Genomic DNA, 25,237 nt, shown 5'->3' on the forward strand with positions numbered 1-25,237 from the left:
CACACTGTACTATCTACAGGGAAGGGAGAGGCAGAAAAAGCATTTTATTTGTGCCAGTTTGATTTACTGTTTGCAGATATTTGCAGCTTTTTCCTTTTTCGGGGAAGCGCTTGCCACGGAAACAGAAAGGAAGATCTCCTCCCTATGCAGAGCCCTGTAGATGGACGACAAGTAACGCACCTGTCAGCACAGTGCCTGTATTCACTCACTGAGTGCACTTTAGACAAAAAAGGGCCAAGCCACTGGCTTCTCAGACTCCAAACCAGTTTGAGTGCCTACCCTAGCTGCCCTTCTTGTACTTTGACTCTACAAACAGGTCAACTTGCTGTGTATCCCCAGTTACCCTCTGTTTATCAAAATCTTCAGGACTATGTGGAGTTCTGCACATGTGGAAAAGACTAAATGAACGTATCTTGACACAAAGGCACATTGGATTAATTCAGAGAAATCTCCCTGGCTAGTAACAAATGCCCTGAAATAAAATTCTTCTACCTCGTATTTTAAAAATTTTTTTTTTTTAACCAAAACGTCTCTCTCTGACTGTAAAAAGTGAATTCATTCCTTCGTTACTAGGAACCTGAACACACAAAAAAAAAATCACGTTTTGTCTGGATCTTGTCTCCTTTAGAATAAGCAGGTTTTAGAGAAATAAAGTGCTAATCTGTACAGTTCGTGGACATGGTGGAGGAAAGGCAGTCTATACCTGAATGAGTTCTTGCTCACAGTTGGCTGGAGGAAGGGAAGTGTCTGCCTGCATCGGCTCTGGACACAGCTTGTTTTTAATGGCTGTGTTTTGAAGAACCTTGCTCTGCAGGATCTGTGGTCTGTTCCTCTGGTCTTTGAATGGCTGCTGTGTGCAGTATCCTATTTTTTGGGATTCTATTAGGTCTGTTCAGTTGAAGCCATGTGGAAAGCTAGAGGGCCTATGATTGCTGAGGATAAGTGAATTCACTCTGAGGAACACTGTCTCCCCATGCCCATTTGGGCCTATGAAGCCTGCACAAAAAATTGTTTTACTTTGGAGAATTTGCACAAGTTGTGAAGTGGGTAGTTAGTATTTAGTTCACCTGCTTGGATATATTCCCCAAAGTTTTAAGGAAGAAGATGCATTTCTGTGATCAGTGAGTTTTTAAGAGGTCCACCATATGTAATGGTGTAATCCATAACGGTATGCACATTTGTAAGTGTCATTGTACCCTTATTTCATTGAGTCACCTCTGAAATTAAGATTTGCACAAATGCACCATTTTCCAGTGGGTTTTATTTTAACTGCACCAATTTTTAAAAAAAAAAAGCCATAATACGTATAATTCCAAAAAGTATTTTTCCAAAAAAACCCTTATTTTTATATCAATATTTTTTATTTAAAACATTAATTTGTATAAACACATACACAACACATATTTTGTTATAAAAGATTTGCTTTTTATTTCTCATTTATATTCTTTGATGCTTGCACTTGTCTGGTCCCAGTTAATCTACTATAAAGTTAAAACTAAAATTTAAAACATCATATTGACATAACCAAAACATTTAGGACTTGAGCTGTGCCATTTATATTTTGCAGTTTTTCACATTGATATTTATTTTCTCTGAGACTGATAGAAAGTTCTGGTATTTTAGTCATATATTCCAGCCCATAACAAAGCCTTTGCAAATGCAGTCCATCCCCATTGCTTTTTCTACCCCCCCATCACTAAAATGCCGGTGCTGTGGTCCTCACTCCATCCTGTGAGAAGACGAAAGGACCTTTTTTCTCTCTGACCCCTCTCCAGATCACCCCAACCCTAGACATTGTCATAATCCCTCATCCCCCCACTCTTAATCTTTTTTTTATAGGTTTCCCTGCCCCCTACCCCTTAATAACCCTAATACTTGATCCCCCCATCCCACCCTTACACCCCAACATCTGCTGTATTTTTTTCGGCACTATCTTGGTGTGCGCTTGCCTCACTAGCAATGCCAAGTGTTGATAAAAGTGGGGGTGTTGGCGGCCCCTCATCACCTCCCACATCTTCTCCGTCCCGCCCGCTGAGACCCAGCCGGTACATCCCTGTGTCAGCAGCAACCGCCTTTCTGGTAGGCGCCACCACACTCTTCTTCTGTTTCACGTGAGTAACCGTCCACATATAGTAAACAATGTTCTCTTTGACACACAGTTTGGACACATGTCATTTTCCCCCTTGGTTTAATTTACCTGTAAACACACATTGACCACCTGATTGTTTTGTAGATGTGAGATTTTTTTAGAAGATTGTTGTATGACACTCAGAATGATGTCCCTGACCTTGCTTCTTCACAGATGCTCTTGTTGTATTTACTTGGCAGACAGTCAACTGGTTGCTAATTCTGTAGTTCCCTTTGTTTTGCTGTCTGTGCTTCATGCGTTTATTATCAGTCAGATTATGAACTGAGAAACTAGGGCAACATCTGCCACCCCTTAGACAAAGAGAATAACCTTTCCTCCTGTTGTTGCTGTGCATCGTGGTTGTATGACCATTTTTTTTCCCCATTGGGTTTTTTGTGTTGGGAACTTGATGATTTTTAGTCTTTTTTTTTCTTATGGAACACATGCAAATAAGACAATTATATGAACTGATTTGACAACGTTCCTTCTCTCTTTTCATACTTTTTTCAGATTTTATGGTTTTTGTGGAGCACTTCTTTAGCTTTAGCTATGCAGTTTTTTGGGTTTGTAACAGATTGACACTGAAGCACTGAGATACATGATAGCCGTAGCCAGTTCATTTCAATGCCTTCCACTTTGCTTAATGTGATATTTGTGTAAATGGATTAGAATTGTTTATCCAACTGGGTCACAGGTTACTGTGCTAACCCTTTGCCCCTTCTCTCTCTGCCCCCTCCCTAGATGCCCCTGGCTTTCTGAGCAGTTCTCCATGGCCATACCAGTTTATAATGGTGTGGTCTTCCTCTTTGTCCTTGCCAACTTCTGCATGGCCACGTTCATGGACCCAGGAATATTCCCAAGAGGTACGGAGTAGTGCACTTGCCCCACTTACGTTCCTACGCTGTTGATGCATGTCTTTTGTACTTCTGTCTTGTCCATGTGTCCAGTAAACAAAAGTAAGTCCAACTGAAAAAATTAAGAAACCTATTTTTGATAAAACCAGCCACATCGAATTTAGACTGAATAAAATTTGTAAGCAAAATGTAAAACTTCACTGCTTGTCTGAAGGCAAGTGTCAAAATATAACCTAACTTTTTAAAAAAAAAAAAAAAACCTTGTTTGTTACTATTGCAGCAACTGTTATGTTTTTCAGAATCAGAGAGCATTAGGGCACTGATCTCCACTCCTAGTCCTCAGTTTGCACCACGTGTTGGCTTTTTCCAGCTGAGCTCTTAATTTTGATTTTGACTGAACATTGCATGACTCACATTAAACTTCACTTCCTACCTTTGAAATAATTTTTCAGTTGTGTGGAATCAAAACTTTAGAAAACTGTTGCTATACTACAGTGACCACATGACTATGCTGTTGCTTTCCTCCAGCGGAAGAAGACGAGGACAAAGAGGATGATTTCCGCGCACCGCTCTACAAAACTGTGGAAATCCGGGGCATTCAAGTGCGCATGAAGTGGTGTGCTACCTGTCGTTTCTACAGGCCACCACGCTGTTCGCACTGCTCTGTGTGTGACAACTGTGTGGAGGTGCGTGCCTGAATTGTCACATGTCTGTTTACAGCTGCTTACATAGATATTTGCCTGAATGTGTTCCAACAGTCATGTTTAATACAGTGCTATATTCAAAGTATTTGACTTCAAATGTTTGCCTCTTAGAAAGACACACATACGCATGTGTATTCACTTTTTTTTTTATTATAAATTTATATATTTTTTGTCTTTAGGATTTTGACCACCATTGCCCCTGGGTGAACAACTGCATTGGGAGGCGGAACTACCGCTACTTCTTTCTGTTCCTGTTGTCCCTGACGGCTCATATTATGGCTGTATTTGGCTTTGGGCTGCTGTTCATCCTGTACCACAAGCAGAAGCTGGACCATGTGCATTCTGCTGTGACGTATCCTTATAAACCTCTCGGATTTCCACTTGCCACTCGTCTGCCTGCCTGCAAAGTTTGTCTGTCTGTTCAGTCCTTGACTGCCTCTCCTTAGTATGGCAGTGATGTGTGTTGCTGGCCTCTTCTTTATTCCGGTAGCTGGCCTTACTGGTTTCCACATCGTGTTGGTAGCACGAGGCCGCACAACAAATGAACAGGTCTGTCCCTGTGAATTTTTTTTCTGTCTGAGTTTGTCTGTTTTTGAATATGTGTTTGAAGGAACCAGTTTCCTGTGCTAGTGATAGAGGGATTAATCTGAGTTCTTAGAGAAAGAAGTTTTCCAGTGATAGAGGGCACAGCTGAAGAAGCAGTGGAACTATAGCAATAGAAACACTCTGTAGTAAAAAGCTGATGGTGAATTGGTATGGTAAAGGGTAAAAGTATATAAGTGACCAGGTAGTAGTAAGAGTGCAACTAAACTTTCCACCAAGGTAAAAATACAAGCTTATACCTTTATCACTTACAAAAATGTATCTTCAACATTTTTACTATATTTTCTGTGCCATGAAGTTTTAATTCTTAAAACTAATTAAATTACATTTTCTTTTAAAGTACTTGGGTAGTTGTAAATTTTAGAACAGATAAGTACCAACTTGAAATGTCATACTTTTGGCATCAGTAAAATCTCAGCTTATGATACCACAACTTCTAATGTGTTCCTGCAATGGTAGCTATAATATAAAAATAACTAATTTTCGTGCGCTTTAGGTGCATTTTTGCATTTTGGTGTGTATAACAAACGTTCTGAAACTTGCTTTTGTTCCTGTTGTCTCGTGTCAGTTTGCATTGTCTTCACTGGTTCTGGAAATCCCTTACTACCTGTGTTGAATTGACACTGACATTAATTAATGAAATACTGTGTCTGGTATGAAGACTGATAATGTTATCTGAATAAGCAATGGTTAGTTACTTAAATAGCCAGACTGAATTTTTTATTTAACACTAGTTTATTTGCTACCTAAGTGGATTTAAATATTACAATTGAATAATACTTTAATCAATCACTAATCCCTGCAGGAAAACTCACACAGCAGCTCAAAATAGCACTTAACAGACAAATAACAAAGTGCAGTTTTACCAAAAAAAGAATAACAAAAATGACAACTTTTACAAGTTAGATATACTAGAAGAAACATGAGAATGATTAAAACGGGTGCAGTGACTCTTAGTGCACCCCTGCTTCACTGAGGTGAGGAGCTAACAGGAACTTGACTAGCATTATGGAGGCAGATGGCTGTTGATAAAAACAACACCCCAGACCACCTCTTTGTGCCACATAACTGAACAGTCCTGTGACTAAAGGAGCTCATGTCGATCATGTTGTGGCGCACTGTGGGCTATTGTACCGGTGGACAATAACTTCCTCCACATTCTGACCTCTGCCAATGTCTCCACCAAGTCAGGTGAGACCAGTGACGGAAACTGCTTTTTCTGAAGCCTGTTGAGTCTGTGGGTCTCACGAATAGAGATGATTCCCCCCAACACACAGCAGCATAAAAGATGACACTGGTGACTGCAGTCTGATAAAATGTGGATTGTTTTGTTGTACTCAATCAACTTCACAATACCAGGAGCTACAATTAATGTGCATTATTTGTAGCAGTGAAGTGTTTCTGGGCCATTTGGTGAAAGAAGTAAACACTTTTTAAATACTTATTTGTATAATCCTGTATTCATACAAATTGTGTAACCATTTTACAGAAGCAGTAATACCGTAGAGGGGATCTGTTTTTGCAGCTGTGTTGCCAGAAAATATTATGTACAATAATCCATTGTTAGCATTTGCAAGAAAAACTTAATACTTAATATTGCTTCAGTAAACATTTAAAAATAAAAATACTTATTGCTGAGACTGTCGGTCTGTTATATTCAGTTTTCTAGCAGGACTGTCATTCGGGTCAGTGCTCTGTCTTTCAGGTTGTTATAGAGGTTTAACCCTAGACATTTCATGATCTCAGCAAAAATTGTCAGCCCCCGTTCTCCCTAAAAAAAAAAAAAAAAAAGAAAAAAAAACCCCTCCTTGATAAATATATACCTTGTAATAGAGTATTCTTAGAACTTTTTTCCTGTCACTACTCCTTTGCTAGTTCTGTTTGTCATTGTCTTTGTCTCTCCCTCTGTCCTGTGTGCATCTCCTTACAGGTGACGGGGAAGTTCAGGGGAGGAGTAAACCCCTTCACCAATGGCTGTTGGAGGAATGTTACGCACGTGCTATGTAGCTCACAGGCACCCAGGTTTGTTTATCTGTCTCTTTCCCTTTCACTATGTTTTTGTGACCTCTTTCATGGGGTTTTTTTTTTTTTTGTTGTTTTTCATCAGCATTTTCCCCTCCCCTCATTCTGTATGTTTTTATCTGTTTAAATCTAACATTTAAAAAACAGCCGGTAGCGTAGTGGTTAGAGCTACTGCTTCTGGATCAAAAGGTTACAGGTTTGATTCCCCCCCCCCCAGTTCTAGTACCCTTGAGCAAGGTGCTTACCCTATATTGCTCCAGTTAAAAAAAAAAAAAAATAACCCACCTGTATGAATGGGTAAATAGTTGTAAGTCTAATAATTGTAACCTTAACATTGATGCGAAAAGTGTCAGCTAAATGAATAAATTTTAAATCTAATTTTTCTTGTTTCTGGATGCTTACGAAAGGCTGCATTTATGCATTGTTGTGGCCTCTCACAGGTACGTGGGCCGGTGGAGGAAACCTCAAACAGTAGTAGTCCAGCCACCCTTCCTAAGGCCTCAGCTTTCTGACACCCAGATGGGAGGCAAGGTGCTGGATAATGGCATCCAGGCAGACCGGCACAGCTCACGGGTATGCTTCCCAAAAAATGCTAGCCGCCCATTCTCAAGTATTGAGCCTTTATTATTGTTGACTGCCAGTTTTTTGGGTGGTTTGCTTCTTCATTATATTGTGTGATCTCTTGGTCTTACACATGCTGTATCCTTAATTTTCTACTTCTGTGCTGTAATGTGTATCTGCAGTATCCAGTTACTCTGTACCCTATACTCAGTGCCTCTGAATTGTAAATTGCCAGTTGACTATGTATGTTTGTCCTGTAGCAAGCTGTAGACTTAATGTTTACTTGGTTCATGTGTGGCAGCTTGACAGTGCACTGCGCTCTCCTCTCACACATTCCTTTTAAAACATTCTCTGACACACACCTCCCTCCCTCTTACTCAGTCAAAGAGCAGTCTGGACATGATGGAGAGCCAGTCTGCAGATGCTGAGCCTCCTCCCCCTCCCAAGCCTGAACTGAGATACCCCGGTCTGAACAGAGGGCAGATGTCCCTTGGGCCCACAGAGGGTAAATGTCTGTTGCTCAAAAGCCTGACCTGCCCTGCGGTGTTGTTCAGTACATAGAGAACAAGAGAACATGTCCCCTGTTGTCTGCAGAGAGCAGCCTGCTGAGTGAAGCTCCCCCTACGCCCACCATGTACAAGTACAGACCATCCTACAGCAGTCCAGGGAAGAACCACACGGCTCTGACCCACTCTAACAAGGTAACACACACTTCAAGGGGGCGGAATATGAATGTGGTCATCACATGGGCACAACTCCCATTGCCATTCCATTTTCAAAAAGGGATTGGAGGTCCCCAGTTTCCCACACATATCTTTGCATTTTACAATTCTCTCATTTGTGGTTTTGACCATAAAAATTGGACTTGCATATTTCATAATTTGCCATCTTAGCATGTGTGCCTGGCTGTAGCACCAGAATGATTCCCCTCATGCCACTTTCTGCAGCTTTACATCCATGCTACAGCCGTGTACTTTCAGCAGCCCTCAATTGAACTGCAGCTCAGGAGTGGAAATAAAAATGGTCCTCGGGTCATAAAGGGTAGATTTTCAGAGATGCACTTTGTGTTAACGTTGTACTACTTGGGGGTGTTTTGGGGATTCAGTTTCATTGTCCTAGTTTTACAATGGTGATTGAACACTTGTAGCAAATACATTTAATCCCAGCCACATGCATTTAGCACGTTTGTGCCACGTGCCACTGTCTTTTTGTAAACACACAACTGAAGGCAAGCAACCCTTTCCATTCTAATATTTAAATTTTTTTTTTTTAATTCAAAGATTAGGGCATATAAGATTGACACCTGAATTCTGGATTTCAGACTGATTTTGTTGAAATTGTTCTTGTAACTTTTTGTATATAATATGAGATAGTTAACATTTTTTCAGTATTAATTTTTCAGGTTTTTTTTCTTTTTTCCATAATTGTCATTCCCTTATTTTCCTTGTTTCCTCGATCAATCAGTGGCAGTCTGTTGATAAGTAAGTTAAAGCTGCAATCATTTATGTCTTTGTGGTTGTGTGGTCTTGTATCTTTTTTCCTTCACTGTTAATTTTATTTCATTTAAGTCATTTTACTACTTATTCCATTAAAATTCACAAAGTAAAATGAATGTCTTTTAAAGTAATATTTTAAAATGTTGCTATTTGTATGTGTGTTATGATGAATAGGTTTCAGTTGTTGTAAGATAGAGATCAATGTCAAGTGTGAAACAGTGTAGGTTTGAGATTGTGTTTTATGCTTGGTGGATTCCTCAAACTATTCAGCTGTGATGCGATATTAGCGTGAGAGGTGTGTGATGAGCCTTTTAATGTGGGAGGATGCCATATGCCCCCCCAACCCCTCCTTCATGTGGTGCTGTCCACATGTCTCTGAGTTTCCTCTGCTCCAGTGGGCTCATGTCATCTCTGAGTTAACTTCTTTCTGTGTGGTGCTTTCTGTGTGTTTGTGTGTTTTTAACACTCCTCTGTCATTACATACAGGGATTACACACATTGTTGTGTATACTTTTACTCTTGTAGTTAGTCTACTTTAAATACATTTTTGTTAGCAATAATTAGAAATAAATATTTTTCTTTTCTTACTCCCTCCCTCCTCCACCCAATTCCCTTTCCCCAAACCTAACACCTGTTCCCCGTTATTGTAATACTCTCCCAATATTCCCAATGCGCCCCCAGATGATTCGAGGGGACAGTCTGAAGGAGCCCCCATCCATCCTACAGTCGAGCCAGCAGCCCAGCTACCGCTCCGAGCCCAGCCTGGATGGGAGGGAGGGGCAGCGGGAGCGGGGGGACAGGGAGAGGGGTGGTGGAGGCTCCGGGGGGATGAGCAGTGTTCCCAGCTCTGGAATTTCTGGCTACTCCCTGGGGGGGCGCTCCTATCCCTCCTTCACGGACCCCATGGTATTATCAGGTGGGGCCTCGCGTTCCTCCAGCCTGCGGTCTACCCACACAGCCCACAATGCACTAGGCACACTACACTCGGAGGGCACAACCTCCACCAGTTACAAAAGCCTGGCCAATCAGACACCTCGCAATGGGAGCCTATCTTACGACAGCCTCCTGACTCCCTCTGAGAGCCCAGAATTTGAGTCAGCTGCCCCTGAGCTGTCCCCCCCGCACCCCCACCCACCAAGCGCCCCCCCACAGGTGCTGGGTTACAGTTCTCCCTTCCTGTCTGCACAGATCGCCCACCAGCGCGAGTCTGAGTTGCACCAGGCCTCCGCCGCCCTCCTTACTTCCCCCCAAAAGTCCTACGTGCGTGCCTCCAGTCCGCCCCCTGTGGAGAGAGAGAGGGAGCACTTGCTGCCGGACTCCCACCAGATGCCTCAGCAACATTCTCGGCCCCCCCGCTTCTCCCGCCCCCCTCTCCTGTCTGACTCGCAGCCTTTTTCCTATCGCGCTCGCTCCCTGGGATCCCCGGATGCTCCGCAGACCCCTGTGTCTCCGTCTGCTGTCCCTGCCGGTTCTTCGCACCCCCCTTTAGGCAAATCGCTCTCCTACACTAGCGCTGCCACCGAACTGCAGTACCGTTCGCGGCCACCGGAGGGTTCTGCTGTGTGTCCAGAGGGGCCGCACCCCAGGGGCAAGAAGGCCTCTGGGGGAGGTGCTGGCAGCGGTGGTGGGATTCAGGCTCCAAAGTGAGTACTGCTCTCTGCAGCCTCAGCCTCTTCTCCTCCCTGCTTTTCTGTGAGTGTTTCCTCCTTTTCTCTTCTCTTTGACTGTTATCACCATTGCTGCTGATGTACATACCCCCACCCTCCCTGCTGTGTGGCTCTCGTGCTTTTCATGTTATGTGTATGAACCTTTTGAATGGGGGTTGGTGGCTGTCACTGATTTGCTTTTAACTTTTGGCTCACGTTCCTCACATTACACTGAATTGTATCAGCTTTATTTAACCAGTAAGAGGGGAAACATCAAGGATTCAGCATTTTCTTGAGTCTGTTTTTTCATAGAAAGTTAACACTTTAACATTTTCTTAATTTATTCTTTTATGCTACTTTGCAGCTTGCATTTTAATTTATCGTTAACTGCTTTTATTGCTGGCATTCTGATTCTGGACCTGCCAGAAAATTCCAGGATTTTAGTGTTTTTTTTTTTTTTTTTTTCCTTTTTTCCCCCCCCTCTATTGTAATTCTTCTGAAATCGCATTACCCAGAAATATCAGATGGAAATCCAGGACTCCCATTTTTAATGAGGATGTGACAGATTGTCTTAATTTGCATACATATTGAACTTGAAGGCTGGTTGTCGAACAAGTTTTCTTTATGTATGACAGTGTAGTCCAGTGGCTTCGCACTGCAAGGAATAACTCCAGCAAAGACAAGTTTCTGCAGGAAAACGTAATCCAGTACCTGCAGCCCTCGGTGTTGTATATGTTGGATTTCTTCTAGCTACAGCTCTTTGGACTGGTTAACCTGTACAGGTCCTTAAATTTATTAATCACAGCAGTTGTCTCCTGGAGATAAAGGCAAACTTGTTTTAGGTTCGCACCATTTCACCCTGTTTTTTTTTGTTTGTGGTTTTCATAGGAGCATGCTCCGTTCTAAAACCTTAAAACACATTACTGCTTATATGTAAAGGTTTCTACTTGCATGTTTACTAGTTGATCTTTTTGTAAATGGTTTTGTAATTGTTTTTACAATGAACATTTTTCCCGTTTGATAATTTTTCTGTAATTCTTACTTTGTTGTTTCCCTTGTCTGCCCCTCTTTCCCTCCATATATCCATTTTCATTTTCCCCCGTTTCTCCCATCTCTGCAACTCCTGCAATTATTTGACATGACTGCTAGGGACGAGATTCAGATGAAGTCCTTCAGCCGGATGAATGGACACCTGAGATCCTCTCATCCCCCTCTCCCTCCTTCCTCACCTCCCCATTCAGTCAGCCCCTCCTCCAGGCACGGACCAGCCAATCACATCACTCCTCCAGTTAGTCCCACCCACAAGCCAGGGGGAGCAGTAAAGAAGGTGACAGGTGTGGGAGGGACCACCTATGAGATCTCGGTATAAGTGAGACGTATCCAATTCAGCTGGTGGCATATGGATTTGTCACCTCACTCACTACTGGATGACAAGGACATCATAAGAAGATACTTGGCAAACAAGGACAGGATATAAATGGATATGTCTTTGAACAAAGAAACTGACTTGCAAAAAACCCAGTGGACTCCTGATTGTACTTTCAAAGGCAAAGTAGAGTAATGGGAAGGAGATTAAGAGGAAGGAGATACCCTTTGTTCCTAGAATTTTTAATAAGCCGGTTCACATGTGGAACTGCAAGTGAGAATTTTAACATGTGAAGAGGAGGGACTTGCTGACACTCAGTCAATGGCGGAAAAGGTCAGTCAGCTCATCCAGCGTAGGACTGAAAGCAGTAAACTTTTTCTGTCTGAGACTGCTGGCTGTTTCAAAATATTGAATATATACATACTTTTTATTAAGATATAATAGTCATTCATACAATATAATCTCTGCACGGGTAAAAATTTATCTTGGCATCTGACCAAGTACAGTGGCGACGGCAGCACGAACATTTATATGGGCCCTCATGCTGGCCTTGTGGACTACTGTAATTGCCTTGACATCTACTGCCATCCTAACCGCTGACCAGATTTCTGCAGAGATGCAAAATAATCATGGTGAAAGGCATAGTTTTTGGTCTTAATTGGCAGAAACAGCTGTCTAGATTTTTCCAAGACGGCCTTTAGATTGCTTGGAAAATATATTTTTGTTTCACTTTTTATTATTTTTTATGGAATGTCTCCACAAGATCAAGACAACCAGTAACTTTGTAGGCAGTTGATGGGTTTGGAGTAAACAAAATGGGCTGGTTGCTCATTTCAGTGGACAGTTTCAGTAGCCAGAGGCTTGACTGGAATTCTCACCCAAAGATGGCTGGATGATCAGGGATTTTCTCTGACAAATACATGTTAAGCCAAAAAATGCAGCATAACCACACAATACATTTTTTGTGGAATATAAATCAAGGATATTGTATGCAACTTGTCTGTTGTAGGCTTAAAATTGTCTTTGGTGTTCGCAATGTTTCACTCCTCAGCCAGGATTCCTTTTTCTGGCATTGTGTAATGGTGATAGATGGACAAACAGGATGAAAATCTGCAAGTGATGCAAAATGTTTTCCCATGAAAGATCCATACCAAGTTTTAAAAGAAAAAATAATTTTTTTTTTTTTTTAAAAATAATCATCATGACTTTAAACATTTTATATGATTGACAAATCATCTTTGGGCATTTGGTCTGTGTTCTGACCAGCCGGTCAGATTGACCCTTGAGACTTGAATTATTAGTTAAATGCACAGCATCATGTTTTCAAGTGAACGTTTAAGGTTTTGATGGACAACCATCCAGCGGCAAAGAAAAATCTTCAGGCCCAGACAATTGTAGGTATTTTAAAGATATATTTTTGGATGTGTGTGTGATTGAGTGAGACTGAGTGCAAGCGTGATTGAGCATACATAATAAATCCTTGGAAATAAACACAAGTGCATCATTGCTATGTGTGGATTTCTGTCATGAATATTTGAGTGGGAATGTCCTGCATTACAGGGGTCATGTAGCACATTCATTTTACAGAAAGTGTATCCCACAAGGCAAAACCGAAGCTCCTGCTCAGGTATGTGGTGTAAGTTTTTTTTCTGCAGTGGTACAATGTCAAGTTTTTAATCTGATAAAGTTGTGTACAGTCTGATTATGTGGTGTCAATTTTACACTGTGACCCCACCCGCAATTGGATGATAAATAAAATGTAAGGCTTCATGATTCCCTTGGAAAAGTGAAATAATTTAGGCTAAATATAAACAAGCATAATTGTGTAAGGATGTTAAACTGTTGTACAGTGAAACAAAGGAATGTATTATGGAAACACTTCTGCTGTGCATCAAGGATGTTTCCCCCTTAGGCTATCTAGTTGTTTTGATCTTGTGTAAGTGAAAGTTTTAATATATGAAAGGTGTTTTACCACAGTGTGTTTTCTGGTCACTTGCAGTTTTTTCTCAATGCCTTTTATTTGCTGGTTAGGGAAATGAATCTCCTGAATCTGTTATTCCTGTTCCTTGACCATCTTTAGTTCATAGCTCCCTTGAATTTTATTACATTAAAAGCTCCCACAGCCAGACATACTTACGCAATTTATTAGTATTGTAAATACACTGGGCTCTTGCAATACAGTTCACTGTGACAGCTTCCTGACATTCATGTGGATCTGAAAGCAAACTGCAGTGGCACACAAACCCATGCCAGGAGCTCAATTTACTATCAGTCAGACAAGGATGGTTGTGGAGTCAGTAAGTCTGATATTAGAGCTGATTCAGTGGTGTAAGACTACCTGTTCAAATGCAATAATTGGCAGATGATGGCAGCAAGTAGCTGCCTGCATCACTGCTTTGCAATTTAAGGAACTAAAACTAGTAAAACCTTACAGTACTTCTGACAAGGGAGTAGGACATGTCACTACTTGGGCTGGTTGTAAATGAGGGGAAGCAGATTCAGGCCTGGTGAGCCAGGGTGGTTTTCAGTCCAAGTGAACCCTTAATTACTTAGCCTTTTAAAGGGATTTGGTGTCACTGCACACCACCACTGGAATTACAGGGGTTTGTTTAATTTACTATAGTTCCTCCATCACATTTAAATAACTTTTCCTTCTTTGTACACTTGAAATGAAACTCCCAGTTTAGGTTTACACATCTTTCATTGTTAACTGCTTAAATTCAATGACATCTTGTGACAAAAACTACATATACATGAACACAACTGGTACATCTTGGCAGGTAGAATATTTCTGTAAGGAAAAACAGGGCAGTGGAGATGTCATGTGAATTTTACATAGCATTTAGTGAAAATGTCAAATGAACAGCCTGCCTACCTTCCAAGGGTCCTGGGTTCAACTAGCCCCTAGCTGAACTGAAATGCCTGGACATTTGTCTCACAAGGACAACAAAGGACTGGTGTTGCTTCCAGCTCATATCTATCACCAGGCAATTTATACCTTCATTAGTGTCTACTGCGCTTATCTGGCAACAAAAGACAAAAGTATATTTGAGCACATCTTCAAGAACATTCCACATACAAGTTTCATGTACAAGTACACTTCACTGTGCATTTCCCCAGCAATACAAAAATGAAAGGACCTCCCTGTACCAAATCCTACTTAAAAGGCAAAAAAGCAGAATGTGATGACTAGTCCTGTAGAGTCTGGGCGAGGGAGAAACTTAAGAGATGGTCTTCTGATTTAGTTCACTTGGAGTCACAGTTACAGAATAAAACAAATTTAAATCTTTTTTTCAAAAGCTATATTACATGTTGAATAAAAACTGATTTTTAAATCAAAGGTTTATGCCTTAACTATAAAATGTTTCACCTTAAACCCCAAATTCTGTCATACCACTGTAACATCTCACTATTGAAAAGTATGTTGCAATCTTTAGCTTTTTTATTTGTCCTTCTTGCTCTCGGCCTCTTCTCCCTGGGTCTCTGGCTGCCCTTCGCTCTCATCGGGCACTGGTGGACACCCCTCAGCCTTCTCCCCCCTCCCTTTGGACAGTTTCTTGGCTTTCTGATAGAGTTCGTTGAGGTTGAACTCCCGGATGATGTTCTCCTATTTTTAAAAAAAAAATAGGCAGAAATGGCTAAGGTTACCAAATGCAAATATATCACAATCTGTCAATTAATGCAGAAATCCTTTTTTTTTTTTTTTTTTTTTACTGCAGTTGCTTGTGCACTTCAACAGCCCTCTACCAGCAGTACTGAGAAACTTAGAACATTGCTGATAAATGCCAGGATTTTCCACAGGCATTAAACTGGATTTTTTAAAAAAAAAAAAAAAAAAAAAACCCCAGGCAGTACAAGAATCTGCAGACATTTGCAGTTCAGACTGTATCAGCAAGCGTGCAGTCATGACATTCTGATACAGCTCCTCCTTACTTCGGTGAAGCTCCAGGACACGGCTCTGCCCTTCTTATCAATCTGTGGGCGTCTCATAACCTCCTTGCCTCCCTGAAAGAGCACCAGCGTGGGGAGCTGCTTGGAGAGGGGAGAGGCACTAACCTTGTACCTGGAGTGAGGGAGCAAGGGAATATTGTACACATTAGCGCAGCTGGTTTACACCCCACTGGGATCACGGACCAATTCTACAGAGGTAGAGAATACAAAAATTAAGTAGAAAGCCACACTGAACATTAAACTTACTTTTTTGACACCTCTCCATATCGGCCAATATCCACCTTCCCAAATTTGAGGCCAGCGCAGTTGTACCTGATGTGTGAGAGGGAGGTTAACATTTTCCTTATTAAAGGCCAACTAATACAAATCAGCAAGTGTTCTCAAATGACGATAGGAAACACTCTGCGATGAGCTGTCGCAGCACTGAACTCTGGGTAATGTGCAAGAATGAGATTAGCCTTGAACCACACGTCTTTGAGTCCGCAGATGGGATGGTGGTGCTCTGCATCAGTCGAGAAAGCGTACTTGAGGGAGAGGTCAGCGAAGACAGAGGCGAAGGACTGGCACTCGGATGACCAGTTGGCGAAGAACTCCACGATCCACGTGACACGGCTGTCCCTCTCGAGCTCCTCCTGCGATTTGCACACAGCCGACAAAACCGACGTCAACGGTCACAATCAATCACGTTATTCGATCGGGACTCAGTAAGCAGTGAAACTACTTTTCTGTTCTGCCATGTCGCCACCTTTCTCCCATTGGTTTATAACCTGTTACACCACTTTGCGCTCAAAGGACCCAGGTTTGAGCCCCACTTCCTACTATAGTACCCATAAGCAAGACACAGTCAAAAACACCCAACAAAGACTTCTTCCTCAAGAAACAACCAGCTCCCGCTCCCAAAGAAACTCCTGATAAATTTCTACAGGACCGCCATTGAGAGCATCCTGACCAACTGCACTGTTGTGCGGTATGCCAGCTGCACAGCCGCCACGTAAAAGGATTTGCGTCGTGTGGCGAAGGCAGCCCAGCGCATTGTCGGGATGGAGCTTCCCAACTTGGACACTACCTATGCTAGTCAACTGAGGTAGAAGGCTGCCAGTATCATCAAGGACACAACACACCCCGGTCACTCCCTGTTTGAACCTCTGCCATCTGGCAAACGGTTCACGACAATAAAATCCCGCACCAACAGCCTGAGGAACAGCTTCTTTCCCAGAGCTGCGGCTTCCATCACACCCTCCCCGCCCAAAGCCGCCTCCACTACTCCCGCACATCCGCCGTCAATGGGTGCAAAGAACCGAGGACTCCAAAGCTCAGTCTAATCCTTATTTATTTACTTATCTCAAGTGTTCTTTCTGTTGCTGCTGCTTTTCTGGGGGTTGCCACATGGAATTTCATTGTATTGCATACAGTGACAGTAAAATATCTTATCTTTTATCTCTAATACAGATAAATTACCCAGATCCATGAATACGTAAATATGTCAATTTGGAGAAAATAAGCTAAAATAATAAAATCTAGAAATTCTATGGTATCTCTTCTGTAATACTCACATCCATGGTCTTGTCACTGAAGTACTTGATGTACTCTGGGCCCATGTAGAGAGGTGGTTTGCATGTCATGAGGAATACTGAAACAGAGAGACAAGAGCAGCAACCATGTGGGTGGGAGGAAGAAAAAAAAAACCACAACACCACTTGTGCTCACAGGCACCGTTTCAGGAAACGAGGACTCCGGCCAGACGACCACACACGATCCAGCAGCAATCCTCGGCAGGAGTGTTTGACAGCAGCGATCGAGAATACCGTCACCACAAATATTAAGCCGCATGACTGCACTGACCGATGCACAAGGTGAGGTAGAGGAGGCCCAGGCGAACGTCAAGTCGGAAGAACAAGATCACATTGGCGACTTTACTGAAGAGGAAGATGTTCCCCACGTGTTGCTCCACAGTGACTGGAAAACAAAGTCACAAACAGCAGCGTATCCCAGTCTGCACCCCACTTGTCCGTGCAAGTCTCAGGTATGTACGTACTATGTCTATAACCTGAACCAGGTAAATATTCACCTGCATGTATAGGTAGGTAAAGTATAAAGCATCTACATTAGTCCATTTAGCCAATGCTCTTCTCCAACATGACATACAATCATGTTACATGTAATTTTTACTGTATCAGTACAGTACCTTGATCAAGAGTACCACAGCAGGACATGGGATTGGAACCCGAGCCTTTTCCATGCAAGGCACTAGCTTCAACCACTACATCACCAGCTGGCCCTTACCTGATGCGTAACAGTCATGTTGTTATAATAAATACACCGAGCAAATACTTACTGGCCCTCCTATTCTTCATCATGACGATGGCACTGAGGAACATGAGGATTTCCACCTCCCTCTGTGGGAGTGACACACAAAAAAAGAATTACAGATGCACTGTAGCTTCTCTCAGCATCGCAGTGGCTGCATGGCATTCGTTCAGTGTGTGTGTGTGTGTGTGTTTCATTCATCTGATCTGATCTGCCCGTCTGTAAAACCAGTGCAATGAATGAATGAGACGGCTAACCCACAGCACATCAAACCTCACATCTCAACCGCAATGCAGTCTAAGCGTTTCCTTCTAGATCTTTCTCCCTGGAAGTGTGTTTCAGAGAGACGAACCCAGTCGAAGTCACAGGAGTTGCCGTCCTCTCGCTGCGATGACAGGTGTTCGCAGATGCCCGGCGTCTTGCGCACCACAAGGAAGGCGACCGAGAGCAGGAAGGAGGCGACATAATACGGCTTCAGGAGCCACTTGTAAACACGTGGCAAGTGATAGAGAAAGGCAAAGAACGTCGTGAGCAACGCCATTTTCTACACGGTGAAGCGAGAGAGACGTAAACAGCTGCCGCGCTCCTAGAGTCGCATAGGTGGAAGAATGGCGTGTAAAGAGATACGCGCATGTGTGTCCGCCAGTCTGCGTGTGCGTTCTTTAAAGGGACTTGTGAGACTGTGGAGGTCAACACGGACGAACCACGGCCTTTGGTACCGCCCCCTAGCAAAATTTTATTGGTCACCAGTACGGTGCTCAGCGCGGTGATTGGACAACTCTGTTGCCAACCGCACGTTGAAGGTAACGGAAAAGGGAAGTGTGTGAAAAAACTTACCGTAATCAACTCTTTACAGGCGACAGTGCATTTCGCGGTGACGCAGGAGCGCGAAACTGTGAAAACGGGGAAAAAAAAGACAAGTTTTCCGTCCAGGAGACAGCTGTGCGTTTAGTGCCTCATCCGCTCTCGCTGCGGAATAACTGTAACAACAACCAGAAAGTATGACCACGTAATGAATGTTATTACACAGCTGCGTACGGAACATTCTTCTCAGATTGCACTGCTCACTTAGAAGATACTACACTTTGATCTTAGCCAAAAGGCCCAGATTAGAAGTGTGAGCTCCGGCCCTGGCCGAGTGCCGAGAGAACAACCGCCTCTAAAAGAGACTAAATAAAGCCGGAGAAGGCAGCAAGTCACTGGTCGATGTGTACAGCAGCACAAAAGGACCTAAGTCTCAGTAAGCAGACTGGAGGCTTAGTCCCAACACATACGAAGGCTCGTTTATGTGTCTTTGACCATTCAGTGGACATTGTTGTGGCATCTTAGTTTAGCCAGAACAGTAAAAATTGCCATTATCTTACGCTTTCGTGCTCTCCTTCCGCTCAGGGTCCGAAGAAGGAGAGCACGAAAGGTTGAGATAATAGTAATGTAACGACCCGCGTTACTGCGAGGTTGAGCTTGGAATGCGTTTATTGTAAATAGTTGCATTGTGGGTAATTTATAAATAATGTGTTCAACCCCCGGGGGCATCTCTAGGGAAAATGATGGGGTGACCGTGCTGCTATTGAGAAAAACAAAGCCTGGGGGAGCTTAGCAGGCTGGCTTGGTGTGGTGTATTCATTTCTTTTGTCTGTTTTTTGGGGTATGATCAAGTTTTATGTTATACTTTGGAAGTATTTTATGTGTTTTGAAAGAAGCATGTATTATAGTGATGACTTTGGTTGAGCTGCTACTGGGGGACAGTCCTTTTGGGTATGTTGGTGTGGGGAAGATATGGGTCGGTTATTTTTTGAAGCCAGAAAGGGATTGTTATGGGAAAGGCTTTGTCTTGACAATATATTTTATGTAATGGTTGTTTAGTAACTTTGTTGACAAACTGTAAGAAAATGGTGTTGGGTTTGTTTGATTATGGATTTTAATGTATTATTTTAGTTGTGTATTATTGATAACTTCAAATAAAGTTTGTAAGAAAGAATTTATTTATTGAATAAGGATTTAATGACTAGTATTAGTGTAAATCTTTAAAATCATGCTGATGGTAGATTAGGCCTTTGTTAATGGCACCCATTATTTTTTCCACTACCAGGTAACAGTGTTACCTTGAGTAGCAACAAAACATGCAGTCTGTTGACCTTTATTCATGTTTTTATTGAGCTTTCTTGATATGCAACCCCATAGTATCTACAGTAAGAGGGTAAATCAAAAAGAATATTTTTTTGTAAACATGATTGCTGATACTTTTGACTTTCGCTGTACTTGTAGTTACATTTATTTACGTGGAAACACCTTTCTTCAATGCAATGCACAACAGAGTAAATAAAAGTGTGTAAGTTGGATTAATTTACTTTTGAAAACAGTAAAACTTATAACCATCAAAACTAATAAATCACACACACACACACACACACACACATTTTCAGAACCGCTTGTCCCATACGGGGTCACGGGGAACCGGAGCCTACCCGGCAACACAGGGCGTAAGGCCGGAGGGGGAGGGGACACACCCAGGACGGGACGCCAGTCCGTCGCAAGGCACCCCAAGCGGGACTCAAACCCCAGACCCACCGGAGAGCAAGACTGTAGTCCAACCCACTGCGCCACTGCATCCCCTACTAATAAATCATCTTTTAAAAAATATTTTTCCCCAAAATAATTGTACAGTGCTTAAAATTAGCACATAATAAAAATGACAAAACAGGAATTTGTTTCATAAAATGTGAAATTTTTGGTAAATTGGATAGTGAGGGAGAGGACAGAATATTCAATTAATAATTTATCCATATATAGCAGGAGGGTGATGTCTAAGAGGGTGGTGATGGGCTTGTTGGGGTTGTTGGGGTTGTGGGGTGGACTGAGAGTGGAGCAGGGACTCCTCTTGCTGCTCTGGCCTCTTTCCTGACCAGCCATGCTAGTATAAGCGCAACAGTCACTCCAACTGGAATGCCGAGGATTGAACCAACCACCCCCCGGGATGCTCCCCCGATGGAGCCAATTAGTGCCCCAACGACTGCGGAAATAACCACAATCGCTGGCTTGAAGTAGTGTGTTACAACGTTCATGGCCTCTTCCCTGTAACCCAAACGGACAACTTCCAGGTCCACTCTCTGTCCCCCTTCCCTCATTTGCTCTTCCTCCTCGGCTGTCTTCGCTGGTGCTTCAGGTCCTCTGGTTCCTCCCACTGAAATATGAAATGAAAGAAATTCAAATGATGTGTATTTGTAGAAAACATCCTGAATAATTGATTAAAGACAAGAGAGCCTACACAGTACATTTACATTTATTCATTTAACCAATGCTTTTCTCCAAAGTGATTAACATGTTTATACATCAATATAAACGTTTATCATGAAAATTAATTACGTTTTGTTTATTCTTAAATTTTAGACTTGTTTCAATTTATAAACTTTCAATATATTGTAATGCTATTTTATGAATACTGAAAATGGACAGCATGGCGGTGCAGTCCGGTAGCACTGATACTATGCGTTCCTGGGTGTTTCATTTCTATGATCTCCCTGTGTTTGCATGAGTTTCCTCTTGGTCCTCCTGTTTGCTCCTACAGTCCAAAGCCATTTCATATATGGGTTTCATGTGAATTACTGATTAAATTACCCATTGTGTGTGTGATTGCCCTGCAACAGACTGGCATTCTGTCCAGGGTCTACCCTGCTTTGTGCCCTATGGTTCTGTCATAGGTATTGGACCACCATGACTCTGCACTGGGAAAGCAGTTATTGATTAAAAAAATGTTCTGATGTTTTTCCAGCTTGGTTTTGTTTTTGATGATAACAGAATCTTTTATTTAAAAAAATATAATATGTGGAAAAAAGAAATGTGAACAGACTTCTGTTACATATATGTTTAAGGAAAAAAATCTGTAACCCCTGCATAGAATCAGTTTTTCTTATTTTTAATTAATCTTAATTGTATTAGTAATCTTATTTTATTATTATATTCCTAGGAGTTGCACTCCACATTTGTTAAATTTTTAAACCTTAAAACAGTTATGACTTATTTTTGCCTACTTTCATGCATGCTATGAATGTTATACACACATTGTCGGGATCTTGTTTTGAGCAGGTTTTACTGGAAATAGATAAGAGAACTTTGCATTTTTATAGAGAAGATTTTTTCCACTTACAGTTAGGATGAATAAGGTCGAAGCTGCTCCTTCGCTTTCTTAATCCTCCCCTAAGTTCATTTCCTCTCTTTTCCCACTCTAATTTCTTCTCTAGGTCTGCAGTTTTTCTCTTATATGTCTGTTTTAGCTCCTCTTCTCTTTTCTCATACATCACTTTCACCTCTCTTAAGTCTCTTGGTATTTTGCTCTCTATTAACTCATAGTAAACTGGAGGAATATAGAAATCACCACAGTTCTCTTGCACAATCTCCTCAATCTTTTTCAGCAGCTCAGTGACTTGGGTGCGAGAGTTGGAGGAGATGTTAAGAACATGATACCTGTTCTCACATTGCTCCAGGAGCCTCTCAAGAGCTTTCCCACTTTTTTGGATATGGTCCTCAATGGTCGTGTCCCTTAGTTCATCCTCACAAACAAACAGCACTAAAGTGTGTTTCCAGACTCTATCTTGCAGGAAGTCCATGTGTTTGACAACTGTTTTCCTCTCTCTTTCGGGAAACTTGCCAACAGGGATGACGAGGAGGATGGCGTGGGGTCCTGGTTCGCAGAGGGACACACTGCGAATGATCTGCTGTCTGATGGGATCTGGCGGGCGCTGCTCAACTCTGTCCCAACCTGGGGTGTCCACTATTTTGAGGTACCGTCCAGCAACTTCACCTTTTTTCTTTACACACATGAACCCTTCGTTCCTGAATTCCTCTCTGCCGAGAATGATGTTTCCTACGGAAGTCTTCCCAGCTCCCTTCTTCCCCAGAAGCACCATCCTCAGCTCCTGGTCATGTGGTGGTTTACTTCCTGTCGGAGAAAAGCACAACAATTTTCACATTTGAGTGCCGAATATTGTTGTCAGCTATGGATGTCTATTGATGTATGTAGATTTTTATGTAATGTTTATAAAGTTAATTTGCTTTAGGCATATGTTTTGCAGTATCAGCTGGTTATGTGATGGACTTGGTATAAATCCAAATACATTTCCCCATGATTTTCTCAAACATTGTAGACTCAGATTTTACAGTTTTTAGCTGCTGGAACTGGACTCAATAAAATATACACCGACTCATTAGAAAATATTACTAAAAGTCATAAACTCGAATTTATAAACAACTCCTTCCTCCGTGACATTTCATCCTCGATCCATTTCATACCATAAAATTCGTCAGAATTAAGAAGTCCATATTAACACCCATTAAGTTTTTGTCGTATAATGTCATGTGATATAAATATAAAATAATATAATAAGTTGACAAACTTCGATGACGATAAGAGTGACGTAACGACTTCTCACTGACTGAGGACATGGAAGCCAAATACTACCAAAAAGTATTCAGTGGAGTAAAACAAATACCGGGAGGATAAAGTCTGTGAGAAAATAGCAAAATGTGACGTAAAAATGTAAGATATGATTAATATAAACGGCTTTTGTTGTCTCACCGAGCCAACTTGTTCCGAGATTCGCCGCCATTTTTTTCTTGCTTGCTTCTGCCAAACGTTTTCCTGGATTTAGTAACTAGACTAGAGCGCCTTTCCCGGCGTGGTAAAAAGGATGTTTAATCGGTTTTCCGTCGAATTGGGTGTAGAAGAATGACCCCGACTATAAGTAAAAACTGTTAGTAAGACCAAAGTTCGCCACGAAGTGTTTCACTTTCGTTTTTTTCGTGACAGATAACGTGCAAGGTGGAGAGGGCGCCTCCCCCCAGGTCTCTCCGTTCCTATAGGCTATAGCACTCGCGAATGTCCCTGTTGTGCTCGTCTCTTTTAATAAAAACGTCTTTTAAAGGATCATGATCATGTTTTGGCGAAACTTTTCAGGTGGAAGCACATACACTTTAAGACACAAATTCTGAAGCTGTGAAAAGTCCAGGTTCATGTGTTCGGTCATCAGGAAATTGGTGGTCTTGGGTTGACCTTCTTTTCTCCTGAGGTGCAGCGCATGATGTGGTGAAGACAGTGCAGACCTTCTCCCAGCCGAATGAACGCACAGCTGTAGGCCCACAGCTGTTTGGATTTGCAGACATGAGGGTAGCATCCCAAACAAATGAATCAAGCAGATGGGAGAAGAAGCTTCGCAACACGGTGTAGATACAACGTGAGGCTGAGCTCGCATGTAGAGAGGGGACGTCGGAGAATGCGCGCAATGAGCGTCATCCTTTTCGCTCATTTCCGAATCCTTCAAAAGGGTTAAGTGCCTCATGTCACAAATTAAGTGGTATCTTCCTGAGAGGCTCGAGTCTGCTACACAACTGGAGTTAGACTAACTGCGTTCAAACACAACTGCTTTACTGAGCTGTGTGCGTGTGTTGAGGGGGGATAAGGAGTCTCTGCATGATCTTTAAATAAACAAAACATCAGCATCAAATGTTGACCACGTGTAAGAAAAGCACTGAAATGAGAACTAAGGTGTTATTTTTTTTTGTTTATTAGCATTGTATTAATATTTCACCAATGGACATGATTTTTGAGGTGTGTTGGAATACAACATACAAGTACAACAGAAGAATTAAAGGCAAATGTAGACAAGTAGGTGGATTTTTGTTTCTTCAACTGCTGTAATATTTTAATTCACACAAATACAACATTGTTTCAACATTGATTCAATGAGTTAGAAGTCAACTCTTACCAGAACTGTGGTATTCTAGTAAACCAACAGTGAAATTTACTATGTCCAGCAGCTCAGTTGTGTAACAGCAAATGACCTTTAATACTGAATTCATTGAATTCTTTCTGTTGCATAATTTCAGACTGGAAGAAACTCAAGCAAACTATAACAAGAGTGCTGAAGTACAGAAATGGATCCTCTGGTAACCTGAGTTTTCCTAAAAGAGATTTTGGCTGGTGCAGGAATTACATTCAGTGTATTTCAAGGCACTTTCTGTGAAACAGTGATTTATAGCCATGGTCTAGAACTCTCCTGGGACAGATGTTCCAACATGTTCATGCATTAGAGTCAGCGTGCTAACTAACAACTTCACTAGAGACCTAAAATACTGCACAATATCATTACTGTGTGTTCATTTTGTTCGAAGCTGGAAATACACTGCACCGCCCTTTATTTTAAAAGTGAGCAAAATCTTCAATCTTAATGTGATTTGGTGACAGCACATATATTCTTCTAAATAAATAAACTATATAAATAAATAGAAAAAAAATGTGTCCCAAAATTACCCACAGTCCACAATTTTTTTCCACTTTTCATAAAATGTATAATTCATCGTCAGAAGAATACCTATAGATATTTAAAATACACACTCAAAATTTCAGTTTCCAAAAAACTTGCAAACAGAACATCCAATTTGTTTTCCAGAAAATAGAAATATATCTTTATACCTGCAGGAAATGTGGATTTAAATAACCAGATTTTTTGCTCTACTCCCAGAAAATCCACTGAAGTTACATTGAACGGTAGAAACATAAGATTCTAAAAGCCACAGACTGATGTACAGATGCCGGTGAAATGAAGA

At 41.8% G+C, this 25,237-nt stretch overlaps 3 protein-coding genes across 6 annotated transcripts; 1 reads left to right on the forward strand and 2 right to left on the reverse strand.

Annotated features, from left to right (window-relative positions):
- Positions 1 to 1,380: 1,380 nt before the first annotated feature.
- Positions 1,381 to 13,359, forward strand: LOC108935913 (palmitoyltransferase ZDHHC5-like). 4 transcript variants are annotated; one of them, XM_018754888.2, is made up of 11 exons: positions 1,381 to 2,111; positions 2,870 to 2,991; positions 3,511 to 3,668; positions 3,866 to 4,038; positions 4,133 to 4,235; positions 6,220 to 6,311; positions 6,752 to 6,884; positions 7,254 to 7,377; positions 7,467 to 7,573; positions 9,050 to 10,011; positions 11,164 to 13,359. In XM_018754888.2, exons 1-11 carry the CDS (start codon positions 1,960 to 1,962, stop codon positions 11,381 to 11,383), a joined length of 2,346 nt encoding a protein of 781 aa, XP_018610404.2. In that variant the 5' UTR covers positions 1,381 to 1,959; the 3' UTR covers positions 11,384 to 13,359. The 4 variants fall into 4 exon arrangements, with proteins under 4 accessions (XP_018610404.2, XP_018610407.1, XP_018610406.2 ...); XM_018754891.2 differs by having other exon boundaries at positions 9,557 to 10,011; XM_018754890.2 differs by having other exon boundaries at positions 9,050 to 10,060; positions 11,164 to 11,236.
- Positions 12,554 to 18,335, reverse strand: LOC108935941 (thioredoxin-related transmembrane protein 2-B-like). Its single transcript, XM_018754938.2, has 8 exons — positions 17,991 to 18,335; positions 17,667 to 17,727; positions 17,174 to 17,287; positions 16,885 to 16,961; positions 15,857 to 15,963; positions 15,578 to 15,643; positions 15,314 to 15,443; positions 12,554 to 14,987 (listed from the first exon to the last, which is right to left on the reverse strand). The coding sequence occupies exons 1-8, from the start codon at positions 18,177 to 18,179 to the stop codon at positions 14,823 to 14,825; spliced, it is 909 nt and encodes a 302-aa protein (XP_018610454.1). The 5' UTR covers positions 18,180 to 18,335; the 3' UTR covers positions 12,554 to 14,822.
- Positions 18,336 to 20,228: 1,893 nt separating this feature from the next.
- On the reverse strand, positions 20,229 to 23,471 carry LOC108935936 (GTPase IMAP family member 4-like). The gene is made up of 3 exons (XM_018754928.2): positions 23,211 to 23,471; positions 21,783 to 22,574; positions 20,229 to 20,819 (listed from the first exon to the last, which is right to left on the reverse strand). The coding sequence occupies exons 1-3, from the start codon at positions 23,239 to 23,241 to the stop codon at positions 20,443 to 20,445; spliced, it is 1,200 nt and encodes a 399-aa protein (XP_018610444.1). The 5' UTR covers positions 23,242 to 23,471; the 3' UTR covers positions 20,229 to 20,442.
- Between the last annotated feature and the right edge of the window lie 1,766 nt (positions 23,472 to 25,237).

The sequence above is a fragment of the Scleropages formosus genome, chromosome 5 (assembly GCF_900964775.1).
Source record: "Scleropages formosus chromosome 5, fSclFor1.1, whole genome shotgun sequence".
Taxonomy (NCBI): Eukaryota; Metazoa; Chordata; class Actinopteri; order Osteoglossiformes; family Osteoglossidae; genus Scleropages; species Scleropages formosus.